This window comes from Pipra filicauda, unplaced genomic scaffold, assembly GCF_003945595.2.
Source record: "Pipra filicauda isolate LSUMZ 115617 unplaced genomic scaffold, ASM394559v2 scaffold50_size3627746_pilon, whole genome shotgun sequence".
Taxonomy (NCBI): domain Eukaryota; kingdom Metazoa; phylum Chordata; class Aves; order Passeriformes; family Pipridae; genus Pipra; species Pipra filicauda.
Window position 1 is genome coordinate 881329 of NW_024104654.1, and position 22101 is coordinate 903429.

The 22101-nt window shown below is 39.0% G+C and overlaps 1 protein-coding gene across 4 annotated transcripts in view; it reads right to left on the reverse strand.

Moving 5' to 3' along the window:
* Positions 1-8874: 8874 nt before the first annotated feature.
* PDS5B (PDS5 cohesin associated factor B) overlaps positions 8875-22101 on the reverse strand; it is a 105563-nt gene continuing 92336 nt past the window's right edge. The window contains exons 31-35 of one of the 4 annotated variants that reach the window (XM_027728923.2): positions 21433-21532; positions 17462-17904; positions 17269-17370; positions 14691-14832; positions 8875-13857 (exon numbers count right to left, since the gene is read on the reverse strand). In XM_027728923.2, coding sequence (XP_027584724.1) covers positions 13822-13857; positions 14691-14832; positions 17269-17370; positions 17462-17904; positions 21433-21532 — 823 coding nt within the window. In that variant the 3' untranslated portion in view covers positions 8875-13821. Of the gene's footprint in view, positions 13858-14690; positions 14833-17268; positions 17371-17461; positions 17905-21426; positions 21533-22101 lie in introns of all 4 variants that reach the window. The other 3 variants (XM_027728921.2, XM_027728925.2, XM_027728924.2) reach the window with 3 other exon arrangements.

Consider the following 22101-nt stretch of genomic DNA (forward strand, 5'->3'; position numbering starts at 1 on the left):
CATGATCCTAAGCAAGAGGGCTCAGCTGTCCAAGGCACAGAGCAACCAGCATTTAAAGGAAACAAAGGTTTAAGGAAGTACTGTCTCTTCTCCTCATGTTTTTTTCCATTTTGAACTTTAGTTAGGTAAGGCAAAGAACTGCAACCCCTGATGGAGGAATTAAAGTTCTCCCACAGCTAGGAATTTTTCTTGATACTCTCTCAACTGTCTTACTCTTCATGAGCAAGACTGATATTCTGGTAGATGCTTTCATTTAAACAGCAGTTTAGTGCTCAAAGAAGAAAACACAGTGGTAGGAATTATCAGAAGGAATAAGAACCATCACTATGCCAAAACTGAGGACAGTCCACTCTACTCAGGTCAAAATAAAACAGCAGAACTGGAAAAGTTTGATTATCCTTGCTGTCATCTTTGAAAGATATGGAATGGCTTCTTTTCAGTCTTCAAAAAAACCCAAAACCACAAATAACCGAAGCAGTATTGTGACAGTCTAAAGTACATGAGGAGGGTGGTCAAGGGCTGACCTTTTGGCATGTCATCCACCACCGGAACTAGGGATGGTCAGACGAAAGTAGTAGGAACTGGATTCAGAAACACATTATCAGAGGCAGTTCACAAAGTAGCTGCTTGTTGCCCTGCATGTGTAGCTTTTGTGGGTTGAAAGGAAGGCTGGACTTGGAAGAGAGATCCATTACAAGTTATTAAACAGTTAAACCACAACAAGCTCAGGAAATCCTCTGGACTGAAAATAGCTCACAGCAACAGTAATGTCCAGGGGAGCTACTATATATTTTTATCTTGTTCTTATTCTCCCCTAGGCACCCATTTCTGACCACTACTGGAGGCAGTCTGTCTCTCTTGTATAGCACAGCTTCCCAGTATAACCACTTTTCTGTTCTTTGATCTCAGTCTCTCTCCCCAACAAATGCTAGTCCAGTCATGAACTCCTGTGCTTGACCTCGTTTCTGCTATTCACATCACACACACACTGGCATCTCCCACATCCTAAAAGAAACCCTAAGCCATCCTTGTGGGAAGGAAAGTTAAAAACCCAGCAAATAACTATTACATACACAACACAGGAAAAGCTCTGTTGGGTTTGGTTTGTTTTGTTGGGTTTTTTCCTTCAGTAGATAAGAGTTACGATAGAGAAGGGATACGCAAAGTTATCCCTATGGAATACCACGTTACTGGAAACAGTCCTGGTTACGGTACTATGTCTGCTTAACAAAACACCCCGTTTACTCATAAACATAAATAACTCTTGGGAGTCTCAAGCACTGTAAGAGGGAACTAGGTGAAAAAACAAACCCTGAGTTCAAACAAAACTTTTTTGCAATGAAGTAGAGGCTGCTTCATCAGCCTTTTATCTCCAGTTCTTGCCAGCAGAGCAGCTCTGCCATCAGGCTCTTCCAGTTGGCTAAAAAAGGCCTCAATTACTACTTCTCCTGATCAGGCAGTCTGTAGCAGACACCCACAACGTGTCACCCATGTTGGCCTGTCTGCTAATCCTGACCAATAAGCTCTCAGCTGGCTCCTCATCCATCCCACAGACAACTCCATGCACCCCTGCCACACTCATGTGCGGGGTAGCTCTGCCTCCTCACCCTCCTGTTCCAATGTCCCTTAAGAGCTGGGATCCATCCATGGAGAAGATCCAGCCATTCGAGCTACCTCACTATTTATCTCTCTGATCTGAACTGGATCATAGCCCTGCAACTGTATGCCGACCCTCAATTTCTCCTGTTTGCTGATCATGCCACGTGCATTAGTGTACCAGCATTGCTGAGAGGCATGCAGATGTTCTGATTTCCCATAACAGCCAGGAGACTTTTCCCCATAAAGCTCTCCTGCAGATACTTCCTTTTCTCAAAATCGGCCCCTTTCAGCCCTTTTGTTTTCTTGATTCCCTTTGCTTGCCATCGTGGTCCATCACTTGATAGTGGGTTGCCTTTTCCCTTCCCTGTCACGCCTAGTCTTCCATGGTCCATTGTTGGTGCCCACATGGAAAAGCATGATCCAAGCCCCCAGCAAGCCTCCCTAGATACCAGGTTGTATCAGTAGATGGAGTGTCCCAACGCTGCCATTCTCTGCTTTCTCCCAGTGCTACCAGCTGAGGTACGGAGCTGCACTGGAGGGAGTTTCCAGCCCCTGGTCTGCTGCCAGACAGTAAATCCCTTCCCTGGTAGCAGATCTGCAGGGTGAGCAGGAGCCATGCTTCTTGACCCAGAAACCACTGGCTCCCAGCCTTTGTCATAGTGGGAGTCCTGCTTTCCCACCCAAAAGACTGCCTATACTTCCTTAAGTGGAGCTTTTGGGGTTTTTTTGGGGGGGGCTTTTGTACCTGCAGGGTCCCGGTTGATCTTTTTTGTCATCTCTGATGCTGTACAGACACTTTCATCCTCCCACAGTTCTGCTAATTAGCAACACAGACCCTCCCAGGCACCAAAGCTCATCTCTCCCAGCCCTGGTGAGAGGTTCCCAGCATCCCTCAGACCCAGCCCTGTGGAGCTGCACTGGGGGTGAGGAGGCTGCTGGTGTCACAGGGACCACTGACTCAACACTGCTGGGGTCTGTGTTCTGCGGCACATCCTCACCACGGCAGGGCACGTGCCTGCTGCCCACAGAGAGGTCCCTGGCTCTGTCCTGCATTGACTGCTGCTATGGGGAGCTGTGCTCTCTGCTAGATAGTGTTTGTGAAGGGCTGCCCCATACCTGCTAAAAAGGCACGTGTTGATTTCAGCCAGGAACAAGTTCAACAGCTCAGAATATCCTTTCTTCAGGAACAGGCCAGACCTGTCCGAGGTTGCAGTATCCTCACATGCAGCAGCACAGTGATGCTCCTCGAATGTCTCTGGAAGTCCTCCATCAGTCCCAGAAGAAACTCTCAGAATGTCCACAAGATTTCAAAGCACAGTCCAGAAGCTGCTGCACAAACTGCTGTGCCTGTTGGCTGCCCCAACAGATGTGCAATTCCTCAAATGTGTGTCTCCAGCAACCCAAGTCTGTCTTTAGTGCTGGCAATCATCCACTAAGGAATATTCATCTTACCATATAAAATCATTTTTAAATTATTTAAACAAGCCTAACTGTGCTAAAGTAGTTCCTTACTCATCCGGATCAAAAGTCCACAACAGTATCCTAAATTAGAATTTAGTACTCCGTGGATTAGGAGAACCATGAATTAAGCCCATGGCCATACAGGGCCTTGAGTATACTACGTGACTTGTAATAATAATACACAGTGCATTAGCACAACAACACAACCTGGTACTGATAACTAGAAATCAGCTAGAAGTGAAAATCTGAATTCAAGCTGCCTGCATGGAAAAAAAAATATATCCATATGTCACAAATGTATGATAAACTATTCAGATTTAAAAAAAGTAAGATGAACCAATCTTTTGTATTTGTTATCTTCTGAACTATGCTAACACTCACCAATGGTGATGCTAAATGGCAGGTGGAGTAAGAATGGAATGCTACAACAGAGTGACCTAAATTTATCAAGCCAGGAAAACATGCCCTATTTCATGATTCCCACTTCAAAAGCTATGCTGTTACAGGAATGGGGTCATAGGATAATTCAGGCTGGAAGGGATCTCAGAAGGTACAAAATCTAGTTCAAAGTAGGGTCAACCATGAGGTGAGGCCAGGCTGCTCAGGGCTTTACAGAGGTGGTTCTTGAAAATCTCTGAGGGAGACTATAACCTCCTCGGGCAACTTGATCCCATGCCTTACTGATCCTATTCTAGTCAGTTTGTCTTTGTAAGTTTCTCCTTGCATCCACCCTCATACCAAGGTTCAGCATCTGACTTTGTCTCCCTTCCTCCCACCACACGCTGCTGTGAAAAGCCTGGGCCCATCCTCTCAGGACCCCCCCGCTGGTATTGACAGGCTGCTCTTGGAGCAGCTATGCTGGAATCCCAGTTCTGTCAGCCTCCCCACACAGGACCTGTGCTCCAGGCCCTGGCCATCTTGGTGGTTCTCCACTGAACTCACAGGAATTTATTAGTCTTTCATGTTCTTAGGGTGCCAAAACTGAGCACAGTACCTAGAGGTGGACTAACAAGTACTGAGTAGAGGGAATAATCACCACCTCCTATTCACCTGCTGGCTTTGCTCCTATTAATACATCCCACAATGCTGTATACCAGCTGCCCCAGCTGACATTCAACAGATCTGTTGCACAAACTAGTCAGTCCCCAGCCCTGCATCACTGCCAAGGGTTCTTACTGTGCAGGGGCTGGACTTCACATGGGTGCTTATTCAATTTCATGAGGAGGTCCCATTCCCTCAAGGATACTAGGTGGCTGTGTGCGACAGCATGCTGACTGCCCCCTCCCATTTTCTGTCATCTGGGAACTTCATTAGTGAGCACTCAGCCATCTCCTCAGGTCACTGAAAAAGACATTAAACACAGTCCATCCCAGGACAGATCCCAGTCAGTCATTACCAGCCTTGAGGCAGAATAGCCCTTGAACCACTGCCCTCTGAGACCACTCTTCCAACCACTGTTTCTACCCCTCTGGTTGACTGATACCTCCTAATCTGAGAACTGGGCTATCTAGAGGTACAAGAAAAAAAAATTCACGTTTTGGTAAAAGCAGCCAGAACACCTATTCCCTGTCTCATGTAATTCAAATACGGCCTGGATTGAAATGCTCTATGGATTACCACCCAGATCATGTGCAGGAGGGAGTTTACCTTGCAGTTTCTTCCCATCCCAGGAATTACATCTTCATGTCCCAGCTCCATCCACTAGGGTGCAATTAACCCAGTGACTGGCAAGCTAATTTGATCTGTGCCTTCTCTGTAACTGTCTGTTCCTCCCTTGACCTCTTGCTCCACCTCAGCAGTAAATCACCTAACCTCTAATCCTGACTGACTTATCCAAAGTGCTCCATTGGACTCAAGCTTACTAAACTGAAGGGATTAAGTGATACCACATTGCCAGAATCTAAACCCATAACCTGTCTCCTTTCAGCAACATGAATTCATACTGCTTCCTTTCAGCAGATAAAGTGTTGTGTGACTTGGTCACCACATGGCTGTTCGTGCAGTGTTCAGTGAAGTTACTCCTCTTTGCGGAGTACTGAAATACTTCTGATTTTTATTCATAGAGACACTTTGTCAATAAATCACCCAAACATCACCAGTATCAAATTCAAGGCATTACTTAAAAAGGCCATCTAAAAGAATCTGCATGTTTGCATACTTTTGAATCTCTTTTTTTTTCTATGATATTCTCAAGGTTTGAAAAGTGTATTTATTCCCTTACTCCATTCTATCATTTTTCATGTATGAGTTTTCCTTGTGCAGAGCTCTGGCTCTCAGCCACAGCAGATCTGTGCAAACAGGTTCATGTTCCAGTGATGGTGGGAGATGAACCTTCCTTCTCAGGGGCTGTTTTTAATTACTGCTGCTTATCAAAGCCTCATGGGCCAGTGAATGCAGAGAAAAGAGCAGAGCATCTGCTGTTGACAGAGCAGGCCGACCTTTAGAGTTTCAGTCAGGTTTGTTTCTTGAGATAAAATGTTTTTTCCTCTTTTGTATTTGTGGCATTAGATATGAGTAACACAAAAGAACAGTACAGAGCAGACCAGAACCCACCACGCTGTGTGTTGTATCTGTGTGCCAGATGACCCCCATCAGCTGTCACGATGGAATCTGTGTGGTGCACTCTAGATTTTGTGAAACCACAGATGAGACTGAACGCAGATGCACAGAATACACAGATTTTCAAGCACTGCTCTGAAAGTCATCTAAGTCCTGGCAGAACCCACTCTGATCACTGACCTGCTACAAGTACTTCATAGAGGGCCTGCACACAGACTACTATCCTGTTGTAAATTCGGTGGTTAGAAATAGCAGAACACCTAGACAGAATGTCTGCAGGGGAAATGAATGGCCTAAGATGTCCAGGGGTCTGAATTTACGTGGTTAAAAGTAAATAAATAAATAAATAAAAATGCCTTCTGATATCAAGACTGTGACAGACAAATTACACCTAAAAGCAAAAGGCTCACAAGAAAAAGATTTGAAGCAATTTCTGGCTGAGGTGAAACTCCCACTGCTTTTGAAATGAACACAGTACAGAAATAGACACATGTGGCTGAAAGACAACACAAAGGCATGTGAGGGTATCTCCTTGTGTCTAGCAGAGATAATGGTTATAACAAACATCATATTTCATTAACAAGAATATGGAATCCAGAGATTCAAATGGGATCCACCTTGGGAAGCTTTCCAGTTGTCTCAATCATTTGCCCCAGAAATTTAAACTGAGGAACACTTTGGGTATTTTTAGTCCCTTTATAAGAAAATGGGATGACCCCAGTATTTAACAACTACTGGAAGTCCTGAATCAGTCTTGAATTTAAATATGATGGTGGGTTCTAAGCAGGGATGGTTACAGTACTAAGGACTACTTTTTCTTGCATGAACAGAAAGCAATACGAAAGAAAACAATGTTCCAAATGTTCCTAATTCAACATGAAAGAGTAGCATAGAAACTAAAAAGACAGAGTCATAAGTTTTGAATGTACTAATGAATTAAGTATGGATTTAAAGTGTTCTCCTGATATATCAAATATTTTATCTAAAGTAAATATGACAGCACTAAATTACAGCAATTCTGTGTCATGGCCATCTCTCACTTCCCTATGTTGGATAAATGTAAAAGTTGAAAGCAGGCAATGGATGCTGACCAGATATTAAATATCAGAGTTAAAAAATTATAAACAATAAAAGTAGCAGAGCAGCTTAGGAAGATGAAAACAAAATTAATTTTTAGATCCCTACAGAGATTAAAATACTGTCCCATGCAGAATTAGTGTAATATCCCATAACCCACTCACACATTTCTCAGGATAGTACCCAAGTACATAATCATTAAATGTTGCTGAGGCAATACATATTTGATGAGTAACTTTTCCTGTTCCTTCCATGAAATGTTTTGGCAAAATTTGATCTTCCTTAGTGTAATAATCTTAAATTTTTCAACATTCCGACCATAGACCTGTTTCCTCCCTATTATCAACAGCAAGAAGGAGTGAACTGAACTTCTGCCTAAATCTCTCCTAATTATTCCTCCTTTTGACTTACACTCTGTTTTGTATTTGGGAGCACACAGTTCACTATTTACGCTTCAGAGGAGTCCTTACCTGCCATTTCATTGGATAATGCAGGCCAGATATTGGAAGAGAGCTTCGCGATTTTGGAGAAGTACTACGAGCTATAACCTTGGAAGGAGCTTGGCTCACTAGATGCTGGAAAAATGAGGTATCAAAATGTAGCAGCAGTTCAACTACTAGTTCTCTTGTCAACTACCAAACTTGTACAGACCTTTTCCAATACACCCTGCAGTTGGGTAGCAGTCTGATGACAGCTTTTGTCTTATAACTCAATGGCTGTGAAACAAGCAGCCATATTCAGAAACATAGATTATCCTGATCTGGAAGGAACCCATAAGGATCATCACATCCAACTACCTGCTCCTCACAGGACTACCTAAAAATAAACCACATGACCAAGAGCGTCATCCAGACACTCCTGAACTCTGGTGTGCTTGGTGCCACGACTGCTTCCCTGAGGAGGCTGTTCCAGTGACCAAACACCCTCTCAATAAAGAACCCATGTTGCAAACAAGAAAGATTCAGAGAACTGACTGGTTGGGGCCCACTGCAAGGAATGAAAAGCAGCAATGACTAGGCATATGACTCACACTGTCCTGCAGAAGAAGACAACTATATGTGAAGGAAGGCTAGAACCATCCCAGGTTGCTAAGAAGGTATACTGAAATTAGTAAGCAAGACTGGACAATCAGGGTTTCACAAAAAGCTGCTGAGAAAAGAGGTCAGGTTGAAAGATTTCATGACAGGCACTGTAGGAGACATCATTACCAATGGTTATACACTGCTATCTGCAGTGTGGACCTGTGCAGACTGTTGCTACTAGGCAGCTTTGAAAGCATTTGTTTCCAGATGCCTTATATCTTGACCTCTTTTGCCTCAATTTTAGCGCAGGGCTTAAATGAATGCTGCCTTAACCTTATCTTCCTACCTATGGAGGTTTGAATCCTCTTTTGCCAAACTATTCCAAATTCCTTACTAATGACATTTGCCCTCAGCAGCAGCCATTGCCCTCTTTCAACAAACACTCCGGGCATTAGTCTCAATTCTATGCATGTTCTTACACATATTTCAACACTCCAACTTCCTCCTCCAAATCAAAGAAAGCAACATATCCTCAGTTCTCCTTTCTTAAATAGATACTAATAATCATTGTATCATTATCACTAACTTAGTTTCCCCCATCTAGGCTTTCATCTTGAATACAGGACTCCTATCTCATGTCATCTGGTATCCAGTAACTGCATTCCTGCCTCATTTATCTGTTGATTCTCTACTCTTTACTCATCTCTGTAACACCTTTTAAATCAGTAACTCATATCTAATACCCCATTTTTCACCAAACCACACACCTGCACACACCATTGTTTTTTCATCACCTAAACCATATAGAATACAGCAGAAGATAAATATAACCATTTTTCTCTCCCTTCTTCCTCCAGTTCTTCATATTTTGAAAGGGTTATGGAAGGATAAGAGTAAATGCATTTTGGGGAAAACACAAAGGCAGTTTCTGCTGCCTTTCAATATGTTGCAGGTCAAGGATTCAAAAAAAATGGTGGTGTACATGACATACATGTAACAAGTTATCGTCTCTATAGATGTGGCTATAAAAAAACCCCCAACAAACCAAAAAACCAACAAAACAAAACAACAAACCCCCAAAACCTCCTTGCTTTAAATAACCACCTTATTATTTTATTAAATAAGGATTAAAAACTCTTCTGTTCTTCAAAATATCTTTAGTTTACAAAAATTTAATTTTGCTGAATAGAAACATACTACAAGGAAACAGGAACCTGGAATTTTAAAGTATATCTACCAAAAAAGCCAGTTATTCCAAAACAGACTGTTTCGAAGTGCTATGACTTTAGGAGAAAGTCGTTTTACATTATCAACTTGTCTTTCCAACATATTAAAGAAAAAGCTTCTAAGGGCAAGGTTGTTTCATTTTAACACACTCCTTTATATTATAACAGCAACTGAAGTTAGTACTACTTAGATTGTTACTAAGTTCACCTGTTCTCTTATAATACATGTCTTAATTTGAGCAACTGTCTCCCATCTGTAGAAAATTAATGAACTGCAACAGTAGTGACACAGTATTACAGAACATAGTCTCTGAAGCCATCAGATCACTGAATCTGTTCAGAACCACTAACAAATTTATGAACTGCAATTTGTTTTGAATAATAAAATTACTTCCAAGTAAGCAGGTACAGTATTCAGCAATACTGCTTTGATTTGCAAAATACTGTGTTCCTTTCTATCTACACACATGAGGTAGGTTACAAGCATCAGAGACACGGCTAGCCAAAACAAACACCTTATGTTATCCATCCTTCAAAGAAGCTATATATTAAAACTAATTCCAAACATATCACATGATTACTGAAAAAGTGATTTGCAGGGGTAGAAATCTGTATTTGAGAGACTTCCTTCTTACATAGATACAATATAACACTGCTGTCTCAAAGGAATATAAAATGTACATCTTCATTATGGAAATGAAAGTGCTACTAAAAACCAGATCATGACTGTAGCGAGGCACTGAAAAAAATGCAGGAGTGAAACCTTTCCATGACTGTATATACACACCATACTCTACCGTGTTTATCCTGCCCATACAAACACAATGGCACTCGGAGGCCGCTGTAAAGAGGTCAGACCTTTTACACAGCAGAATGTGAAGAACTTTTAAAGCAAACTGGGTGGGTTTTTTTTCTGTATTTCCATCCCAGCTGCCAACATTCAGCTTCCTACTTTTCCGCTAGCAACAAAATACCAGGAGCTGTACAGTACGCAATGAAGTAGGTGTCCTAAGTATGTTGGACAAACCGACTGACAGGGCAGGAAGTTTGCTTATGTCTGTGGAATGTAAGACACTTCTGTCAGTGTTAGGAAATTGTACCTAAATTAGTAAACATCTTTTGCAAAGGCAACATCCAACAAAGATGCAAAGACTAGAATGGCAATCTGTGAGCACAACAGGAAACAAGAACGTATTCAGATTCTTCTACTCCTCCTGATGGATGACTTGGTCTTGGTCAGGTGAATTTTATCATCTTGGTCATCATACAACCTGCAGATTAAAGGGATGGCCATCTAGAACTCATCTTAGCCGTGTGTGGTTGTAGACATGCTGCCTAGATCAAATACAGTGGTATACCTAAATGTGTCTCTTTAAAAAAGATGAGGTAGAGATGTATCAATCTCTACACTATATATATATGTAAAAATTATATTTTTAAACACAGATAAGTCTTTAAAATTACTCCATCCACAAACTCAGAATTTTGTATATCTCTGGTATACAGCTGTAAGATCCTCCTATGCCCTGCGTGCACAAGTGTGAGAATATTCAAACATAACGTACTTGGGTTTGTACCTGTATTTGCATAGGATGAATGTATTTAAGAATTAACCCCACAGAATGACAGGGACGTAAACTTGCAGGATCCAAAACCTACTGTGCATTCATGAAAGCAGATTTTGATAATCTGTCAAGACCTGCACATGCAAAAAAGGGAGCAAGAAAACTGCACACACACCTCTCAAGTTTGGTGGTGTCTTTTTTAGACTATGAGATGGCAAATGCTATGCCAGAATGATGTATTTAATATTCAACTCTAAGTTTTTTTCAAGTTACAAATTGAGCATATTCATTTTGACAAAAGGGTCTTTAATATGAATATCTTTTTGTAAATTCTAATGTTTTTGTTCACAGAGATCAAAATGTCAAAAGAGCAAGTGTCAAAATATTTGAAAAAGGGTTCGGTTTTGCTAGAAAATAAAGTCAACTGACAGAGTCAAGTATTATTAATACAGAATTCTAGACTATCCAAGGTGGAACAGGTGTATTCACACTAGAACTTTCAAGAAATTTCACATTTCCCTCCTATTAGTGGATTACTTGACCCTAAGTATTCATTATCTCAGTAGGTAACAAGTAAAAGACCACCATGCTTCTGGAATAAGCGAATTATTCTTGAACATTAGTATAAATATTACAATCCCTGTTTGGATTTTGCATATGAACTACAGATCACTGAGAGTTTCCTGTTGCACTGCAGCAAGAAAAGGAAATGTAACAAAAGCTTAATTTGCTGCAAAGTACAGCAAGATACTTCGGTAATCTCACAAAAATGTCATACTGGAACTTGTTACAGTGAGTTCAATTTGATCTTTTAATGTAATACAGTACATTTTATAAACTTAACATTATCATTGCAGAAGAGCATGCTAACTGAATGTTAGCAATTTATCTTTTACACATAATTATAATCTACTGTAGCTACTGTATGCAGATCTCAAAATGTTAGTACATAAAATATTCATTTTCTTTATACGAGATGAGAATGAACTTAGAAGAAGTTTGAATATAAGAATGAAATATTTGCTGTGTCTATTTCTCAAGAAATAATGAATTACACATTATAACCCAAGAAATCAACATTTGCAAACTATAGTTTAAATTTACAATAAACATTATGATCAGTAATGGTGCATCAATATTTGATGAAGTTTAACCTAACCATGTTTATGCACATAAAGCCTCAAGAGTCTGCAGCAGTTTCAGCATTAATTTTTCATATTTTTTGTATAAAATGGACTTAAAGGTACATCTTCCATAAATGTTTTCAGTGCAATTCTGTCAAAGAGGAAAATATAAAGCTAGCTTTTAATTATTCTCTACCATAAAAAAACCTCAACAACTTGCATTTGCACTGCTGAAGCAGAAGTAAGCCAGTTCTGTTGTGCCAACTCTTTCAAAGTCAATTCTTATCAACCATATTTGCCTTTCTAGGCAGCATTTCCCTCATATCTACAGGTATAAATGTTGAAAAGCTGAATACTGGAAGAGTGGAGAAGTTAAGATGAGGCAGAATAACCTAATTGTTTATAATACTTTTTTCCATTGCTACAAAAAAAAGCATAATGAAAAAATTGTAAGGGTTGCTTGCTTTACTAGTGATCTTACACTTTGTAAATCAGTAAATCCATGGTTTAGTATTATCCTTTTCTCTGATCTTTACAGGCCACCTTGCAACAATAACTTATTTATTGATGGATTATATGAAAATGCTCCATTATTCAATGAAATAAAATTTTCTTAGTTTAGAAATTGATTTTTCATGTGTTGTCAACTGTAGGGTATCAGAGGGAGAACAGCACCTGAAGGTATAATGTGTGCTTGGCTAAGGATAGTGTAGTAACTGATACATTTTGGTTCAAAGACACGCTTTGTAAACTGTAAAACTGCATACAGGAACAGGATACTGCTCTAAGCATTTTGTTTCCTTTTTTTTTAAGACTATACCTAAAAAAACCCCAAAAAAACAACAAAAACCAACCTCTCTATGGTAGCACAAAATAAAAATGGAGCTTCATTCAAATCTTGAATACCTTGACTGTAATAATCGACAGCTGGTTATCCAAAAAAACTTAGCTCTTCATACCAAAAAAATTTGGCTCAAAAACAAAAAAGAAAGGTACAATAAACTCTCAATAAAAGGTTCTCTCATGAGGCAACCTACCATATACTACTGCTAGATACGAGTTTCCAAAAAAACATTACATCCCATTTTCAGCACATTTTTCATAAACATGCAACTTCACTATAAAATACAAAACACTTGGCTCTCAAGAACAGCTTTATAAAGACACACTGCATCAATAAAATTTCTCTTTGTGATTAACTTTACATTGTAATAAGAATTGTATTTTCACTAATGTTTATATATCAGATTTCATATTATAATGTAGTAATAATTTGCTCTTTGTGAACATCATGTTCAGAAGGAAATATCTATACACATTAACATACTAGACTATTAAAAACTCAGTTACAGAATTTTATTGATACAGTAGATTAATAAAAACTGAGAGGGGAAGATAAAATGGGTAGGGTATTCAGTACATTATTTAATAACACACTTTTAAAATTAAAATATTTTAAATCCTTTTTGAATTTTCAATGCCACTACAAGTCCAGAAAAGTCTGGCATCAATACTGAGGTGTAAAACAAAACTTCTTTCACAATTTGCATCTCTTGTATTATTCTATCCAACATTGTTCAACTGTAAAAGAAAGTAATTTAGCACCTCTGATGATAAGTAGGTGCCTGAAGGTAAACACCAGGTTATATTCATGAAGGAAACAAAGACTTTTTCTTCTTCTTCTCCTCCACATGACAAATAGTGGCAAAAGAATGTGGCACTATTTGTTCAACTGATTTTTTTTTCACAGTTAAATGTCAACAAGAGTACAAATACGAACACTGACAGATATTGCTTGAGATCAATTTTCAACAAACTGTTCTTTTTTAAACCAATCGATCCAATAAACAGTGGGGTACTGTCAGTTTAAAGCCGCAGATAAAAGCTATACAAGCACTTTATAAGTCAGAAACATTAAAAAAAGAACTATTTACAGTTTTCTTCTTTAGTTCATATGTCTACAAAGCCAGCGCACATTACACTTCACAAAAATCCACAGTTAATGATATCAACATGTGTGTGGCTAAAGCTTGTGACCTAGGGACTTCAAATGCAGGGGCAGTAAAATAGGTTTTGTCTTTTTGTCAGCAACCCCATTTGTGCACTAACAGCTTCATTCAGTCTCAAGCTTTATATTAAAAGCATTCTTCAAAGCTTTCACCTGGAAGGCTGGTAACTACATGCTCACTCATCGCCTTTCCCTTTTGGAAGTTCTGCGACGGACCTATTTGGAGAAAAAGTATTTTTAATGTTTTTACAGAAAAATCTTGAAAAATCTGAGAACAAATATATTCTATAATGGAAAAAATGCTCAGTCTTGCTCAATAATGTTTGAATAACCGTATACAGTGGCATTCATTATTCATTTTATCACAAGCACAAGTCCCATTCAATGACCAGGATGTAACTTCATTTGATGTTACTGAGCCTGCGTCCTTCTGTATTCAAAAACAGTTTTTTCTGTTTTTATAAACTCAGATGCTCCAATCATCAGACGTATCCAAAAGTGTAAAGGCATTCACAGTTAAATTTTTAGTATTACTACTAACATTGGTAATATATTTGTATGAAATAAATATAAAAGTGAAATTATCTTAACATATTTGCATATGCTGCTAAGAGGAAGAAATTAGTTTAGGATTCTGTTCCAAGATGTCATGCTTATTTTCCAGTACTATTCATGTTGTGTGTCTGTTTTGAATTTATTCACTATCACAATACAGCTGAGAAGAATGAGCAAGAGTGACCTGGAAAATAATTCCCATTAGATAATACATAATTCTGGCATACAGATGAGAAAGGTTACACAGAACAGAAACTTTAAGATGTTTGACAAAAAGAGGTATTTTCTAAGACATGCAGCTTCTCTGGGAAACTACAGTGCAGCTCCACTACACAACAATGGCAGCTGACAATGACCTCATTCATTTTAAAGTAGGAAGAATAAGTTCTAAGTATAGGAGAAGTCATTCTAAGAACAGAAGTCATTCTCTGATCATCAATACACAGAGGACCACCACAAAGACTCACAAAGAAAATCTCAGGCATCTGTCTTACATTGATTGTGGAAACTTCCTCTTCTTCCATTACTTCTTCCTGGGGAATGTCATCACTAACCGGTGAACTACCCTGAAATACATCCATCTCTTCACTAGATTCATTCTCTTTACTGGCTGCTTGTTTGGAACGTCCTGCACGGCTACAATGAGAAGAAAAATAAAGATCAGCTTGACAGCATACGGGTCTGCAAATGTATAAACTGTATGAGAAAACATTCTACTTTACAAGAACAGAAGCCTTAAAATTTCATGTTATGTAATACTCTTGTCTTATACACCTATATAGTTCATCCATACATGAAACAGAAGAAGTGGAACTAAAACAAAATTCGTCCTTAATAGAGGGTTAGGACTACAAAGTTGAACAGTTTTGTCTCTATAGACAAGGCAAATTTTTCTCTTCAGTGCCAGAATACAGGCCAAAGCAGTGAACAACCCTAAGCAGTGAACAGGAAAAGCCAAAGAGCCAGAGATTGAATACTTTGTGTCGGTTTTTTCCTATACAATTCAATGAATAGATGTACTCTATTTCTACAGGAGTTTATACACAACCTAGAAGAACCCATATTGTTATTTATGAAATTAACACTATGATGAACCTAAATGCAAATATTCCAAGTTAGCTCATACTAAGAGCTAGGGATAATCAGGATAACAATAACTTAATTAGGATAATCAAGAACAATCAGTGAACAATAGCTTAAATTGTCTGTTTTAGTTATGGGACCTGCGACACAAGCAAAAAGCACCCACTTGCTTTACTTGAGAACTAGCCATCCCCCCCTCACCTTAAAAAAAAGCCAACTACATATATATTCAAAACTACAGAGCATCACCCACATTACATTAGCACAATTCAGAATCAAATCACAGAATCATCCCATTTATTTCAGATGAAGTCTTGCTGCAACCAAACTGGGTGACTTTTTGGTTGAAATTAAACCAGAAACTCTGTTCCAGGCAGACAACAATCAATCTCCAGTGGGGGAACAGATCTAAAACAACTGTCCTCTGACACCATTACACTACAAAAGTGGTAGGAATTTTCAGTCCTGAGAACCACTAAAATCTGGACAAAATAAAATCTCTGAATTGCATTAACCAGCATACCATCCCTTGAGAAGTAACATAAATTAGCCCAAACCAAGTCTTCAAGACTGACAGAAGCAAGAGAATTGAAAATGAAACAGAAGAATTACTCACAAGCTAGGTTTATCTTTTCACATATTACAAAAATAAGCCTTTTCACATGCACTGAGTGGTAACCTAATTTGCCCTCAGAAACAGGTTATACACTATCACCCCACAGAATATTTTATCACCTCATAGGCAAAATCCCAAATTCTAATTTCAAATCCATTCCCAAGGAGCCTAGAAAGCTTTAAGTATTTGGATTAAATATATTCTATCTTGTGGTCCTGCTCAATCTATCAACTTCCTTCAGTTAAAACTGCTGTAGATATGTATGTAGGAAAGGAAGAAAGGTCTGACTACAGTGTACTTTAAAGACTGAAAAATTACTATGGTCTCATCTTTTTCTTGCAGATTTGGAAAAGGGGTGGTCTGACAAAAAAAAAGGAGATCTGAGGTGAGGTAGGGAAGTAGAACACTGGAAAGGTCGGGATATTGTGTGTGCAAAATGCTAGATCAATTGATCTGGTGTAAACCTAGAACGTGAAACAAGGGTGCAAGCTTCTTCACGCAAAGTTGTCTGGTATGGAAGATCTCCAGGGTCAGGCAAATCAGTACATTACACTGCCAGAGGAAGATCAGTGTGATGCTAACTAAGCCCAAAAGACAGAAAAACAACAGAGTAATACAAAACATCGGATGGCAGTAGTGCTTAAGTAGTGCCATAAGGAATTTATCACCAGGTTCTAGAAGAGTAAATCTGGTCCATGAGCTGCAGTTAGATACAAGCGGGCAAATAACCACTTGTGCACCTCTGCTTACATATATTACCTACACATGTACAGAAAAGGTAGAGACACCTGTAATTTCCTACAGCAGGCACAAGAAAATGAAGCTAGCCACAGAGTTTAACCTCATTTTGGAGCTTAATGCACCTCACAATTTTCAGAAGCTACTATCCTTCACTGATCACAACACATTTAATTCATGTGGAAATGATTCAAGTGGATAACGAGAAGGCCAGAAACTAGAAAGTGAACATTAATTTAAGGAGAATCAAAATAAACTTAATTCTCCACAATACTGTTTCACTACAGTAAAAATTGGATTCTTCCCCGCATCCAAAACAAACAGGACCACTTTTCTCTCCTTAAAGTCCTAATAAAGCCCTATCTTCAAGGCCCTCCTGTGCTTTATTGACTTTTCTCCTAGAAAAGAAAAGCTACGAATATGCTACCTGAGCACCCTAAACTTACTCACAGTCTCTTGATCTGGTTTGAGATGACCTAGGAGAAGCAGCCAAGAAAAACATTTTAGAAATAACAATGGCAATTTATTTTCTTAACTGTCAATTACAGCATTCTGAAATATTTTCAGTAAATGTTTGCTTGGGGGCACAGAAGTATATTTTTAATTTTCACTGAACACAGATTTAGAACACTTACACTTTTTTTTGCTGTGATGGTGGTGTTTGTGATGACCTTCCTCGTCTTTTCTGTGGCGTAGACTGTGCTGATTCAACTGTACTAGTTTCAGATGGTTCTGCTCTGTTTTGAGGAAGACCCAAATTGCAAAGTATCAAATTATAACTAATGTCCAAAGATAAAAAATATGCAGCTTACAAGAAGATGGACTTACCTCTGCTGTGTTCTTTTTGATGTCCTATTTTGCCTGCCTTTTGGTTTTTGTTCAATGTTTTCAGTTTGCCTTTCTTCTTCCTCCTCCTCCTCTTCTGCTGCAGCTGCTGGCGGTTGTTTTTTTTTGCTCCTTTTTGATGACTTTGCCACTGGTTCTTCCTTTGGTGTTCCCCCATTATTTGTTCTGGCAGGGCGTCCTCTTCTCCCTTTCTTTGGTGGACTGTTCTGTTCATCCTCACTTTCTATCACATCTTCTTTTAGCCTTTTTTCATCTTGCCATTGTGTTTCATCAGCTTCTGAAACAATAGCAGGTCTCTTCCTTCCCCGCTGACTACCTCTAAGTTTCTGCTCTTGACCCAATTTATTCAGATCATCTATGCCTAATTTCTCTTCTGAATCTGTGATAGCTGCTTTCTTCCGTCCTCTAGGCTTCTCCATCTCAGACTGAAAAGGTAAGATTACACCATTAAATTAAAAAATTAAACTGCCATATTAAACAGTCACATGCAGAAACTTCACCCAACAAGACATACAGTCTTCAAGCTACACAAGTTGTCTCAGTTTGTCTACCATATCCATTTCAAAAACATTGCAAAAGTATAAACACATACCTACATAAAAAATACCAGGCAAGAGAGAAAGATTATTTGAAAGGTGAGTAGTCAAAACACTGAAGTGTGTAGGGTCTTCCTCATTCGTATCTTCAGCTGTATCAAACGCATTAGGATAGAACATCCATAACTGCATTTCTATCAATAGGAAAATATTAAGATGGAGAGGATGCGAATTGTCAAATTGTGGCTTCAAACTCTTGTTGTGAGCTGCAAGGTGGTTATGCCTGGTTCCCATCCTAGCACTGGCAAGGCACTAATACAGGAGACAGTGGGCAATCTGAATTTACAATTCTAGAGGGAAGAACAGGAATTAGTGGTAGCTGCCAAACCACTACTGTCAGAGCTGTACCAAGACTCAGCATTTGCTATGAGCAGCAAAGAACCCCATCCAAGCCTTAAAACAATCACAGTCTAGTTCGTGTCTGAAGGGCTTCATAAAGATTATCTCATTCCAATCACCCTGCCATGGGCAGGGACACCTTCCATTAGACCACGTTACTCAAAGCCCTGTCCAGCCTGGCCCTGAACACATCCAATGGTGGGGCATCCTCAATTGCTCTGGGCAATCTGTTCCACTGTCCTACCACCCTCACTGTAAAAAGTCTCTTCCTTATGTCTAATCTAAACCTAACCTCTCTCAGTTTAAAGCTGTTGCCCCTTGTCCCATTACTGCAGGACCAGGTAAACAGTTTTTCTCCATCTTTCTTATAAGCCCCCGTCATACACTGAAAGGTCGCAACAAGGTCTCCCCAGAGCCTTCTCTTCTCCAGGCTGAACAACCCTAACTCTCTCAGTCTTTCTTCCTAGGAGAGGTGTTCCAGCTCTCTGACCATTTTCATGGCCTTCCTCTGGCTCTGCTCTAACCAGCTCCATGTCCGCCTTCTAATGAAGTGTTCCTGATGGGGGTCCCATGAGAGCAGAGCAGATGTCAAGAATCACCTCCCTCAACCTGCTGGCCCCCTCTCCTTTTGATGCAGCCCAGGACGCAGTTGGCTTTCTGGGCTGCGAGCAGACATGGCTGGCTCATGTCCACTTTTTCATCCACCAGTGTCCCCAGTCCCTCTTGGCAGGGCTGTTGTCAATCCCTTCATCCTCCAGCCTGTGTTGACACTGAGGATTGCCCCGACTCAGCTGCAGGACCTTACACTTGGACATGTTGAGCCTCATGAGGTTCCCATGGGCCCACTCCTCAAGCCTGCCAAAGATGCCTCTGGATGCCATTCCTGCCCTCTATCATATCAAGAAAGGCAGAACCCTTTCTGAATCATAAGCTTTCAAAACAGAAAATATTCCTTCACCTCTCCATGCTTTAGTTCTGTAAAGTGCACAGTAAAGAGTTATAAAAAGTGTAAAGATTTCAACAAGCAGCAATTAGGGCCTGTTCACTCCAACCAACCCCCATCTCTAGGAAAAATAAAAAAAAAGAAAATATTACCCATGTACCATTTCATGGGTACTGTATTTCATTTCAGACCATGAAATTGTCCAAAAGTCCAAATATTTACAGTATTTCTGTTTCATATCAATGTTTGTTTCATACTTACATTACTGTATTTCAGCACATTATTAGTATTTGCCACATGGCAATTTAATCTACACAATGACAGTTACACAACTTAAAACCCAAGTGAATGTTTTTTCCTTCACATTTCCTTTGTTTCATAAGCTAGAAGTCAGCTTACAAAGTCAGCTTCATTTCCCTTTATCCAAAAACCTTTGTCAAGAAAAGCAGAAAGAAAATCTAGAGAGGATGTGAGGGAAAAAACGAAAAGAAATTAAAGGACAAAGAATTACACTAGAAGAAGACAAGAAAAATGTTTGAACAATGATGACACCTCCTGTCAGTTCATGTCTTCAGTGACAAAACTGTTGATCTAGATCAGTGACATCCTCGTTATTTCGGTTTATTTGCCTTTGCAGTCATCATGCACATCTGTCATTGCAGGTCCTTTTAGGTGGTAACTGCAGCCAATTTTCAAAGTCAAGTTTCCTCCTGAGGTTAAACCATGTCCCACAACCTTAGAACTAAGGTGTTACTCAACAATTTAATTTGGACAAACATCCTGAAGTAATGTCTTTAAAACATGGACCTTCTGCTACCCAATTACAATTCTGCTTCTCAGCTAATGCTTTCTATAATGTGCTCCCCAGCTCCAAAAAACCAAAAAGGAGTTCTGAATCAATGACCTTAAGCACCTTGCTTACAGATTTAAAGTGGAATAATGCCCTCAAAAGTACTCAAAACACTGAACTGTATTTGCTTTATTGCTCAGCTTTCTCAGTTACCAGTTCAAATTAATGCTTCTAAACATGAATTGCACGCCAGGAGCTGTTTGGACTCTCAGACTTTAAAGTTTACAGAAGTGTTATTTTTTTAACAAGAGATTCCTGATTTTTCTGATTTTGTTATAAGCCAGTTTGCTTTTCCCACAAGATATAACAATATAAGATGGTTATTTATTTACACTTCAACACAAGCAAAAATTCAGGTCACTTTTACTAGTCAGTAGCTTATGTCCCAAGCAACCAAGAAAAATGCACCAGACTGATATAATGAGAAAACAGAAAAGTGTCAGAGACAGTAAAAAAAATTAATAAAGCAGCAGTGACATCGGACACAGGACATCTTTAATGTGGCCGAGAAAATCATATTTTAACAAATCTGATCTTATTACTTTTTCATGCATATCCCAAATACTACAAAATATTTGGGATATACTACAAGATATAGATTGTCAACTGCTATTAAGGCACAAAGAACTGAAATTTACTAGTGGTATTTGAAATTCTTATTATTTTACCTGATTTTAAAATTACAATACAATTACAATTTTCTCTGGTGGTTTATTTTTCTGTATCCTGATGCAGGTGTAAATACTGCTTAAGATAATGCTTAGCCTGCTTAAAATTTCTTTTATGTATTAAAGTGCTACATCTGAGTGAGAGTCCAAAAAATGTTTTATATCCTTATTAGGAACCTTTAGAATTACTGATCTACATATATATGTAAAACCCTCAATAAGGACAAGGCTATCACTCTCTAAGGCCTAAGTACACTTAAGGACATGATTTAGTGGCAGACTTCTCAGTGCTGGTTTAATGGCTGGACTTGATGACCTTTAAAGGTCTTTTCCAACCTACATAATTCTATGAAAAACAGAGAAACTGAACCTTTTTTTCATTGTATTTTCATATCCAACTCTAACCACATTTTCCAGTAGCTTACAATATCAACTCAGTTTCACGTTTCAGCATATTTTCTTGAATGATATAAAATATCATCACATGAATTTTTATTTTATTGTCCTGGTGATTTAAAATGAAACATCTGCAATGCAACCAAACAGCTCACCCTTACAAGATCAGAGTCGTCCCTCTTGTCAGTTTTCTTTCCTGGTAATGGTGAAGCCAGTGTGAATTCTTCATTTTCACTGTGGTCCATTTCAGTGCTGTCAAGCCTAGAATGAATAAACATGTATTCCCCTCATTATTATAATACACTGGGCAATCATTAAAAAAAAAAACAACTAAGAACAACAATCTTCTTAAGAAATCTATTACCAAAATGAATAATTCAGCAGAAAGAAACATTTCACTGTGGGTACTATAGCCGCCATGTATCACAAGCCAGAATATCTAGGTCTCTGGACAAAGGTTTTAATCATAAACCACACTGATTTTTTTTTTTTTTACTAGGAAAGATAAGCAGTTTTTTTAAAACAGAAGAGTCTTACTGAGTTGCAAGTGATCTGCACGTTTGCATAGATTTGCATACACTTTCCTATACCAATCAAAGATCCCCACTGACAGACCAGCCAAAGAATGCACACTTTCCTATATAGGCAATAAAACAGCAGAGTTAAATTTCAGAGACCAGTTCATCCCTCTGCTTTTTGTTGTTTTTTTTACAGTAGAAATTTCATTTTTATTTCAGTTTCTACAAATATAAATGTGGACAATAATGCCTCCTGCATATGTAAAACACAGACCCACGGATAAAAGGTAATGCACAAAAGCCAATACACGA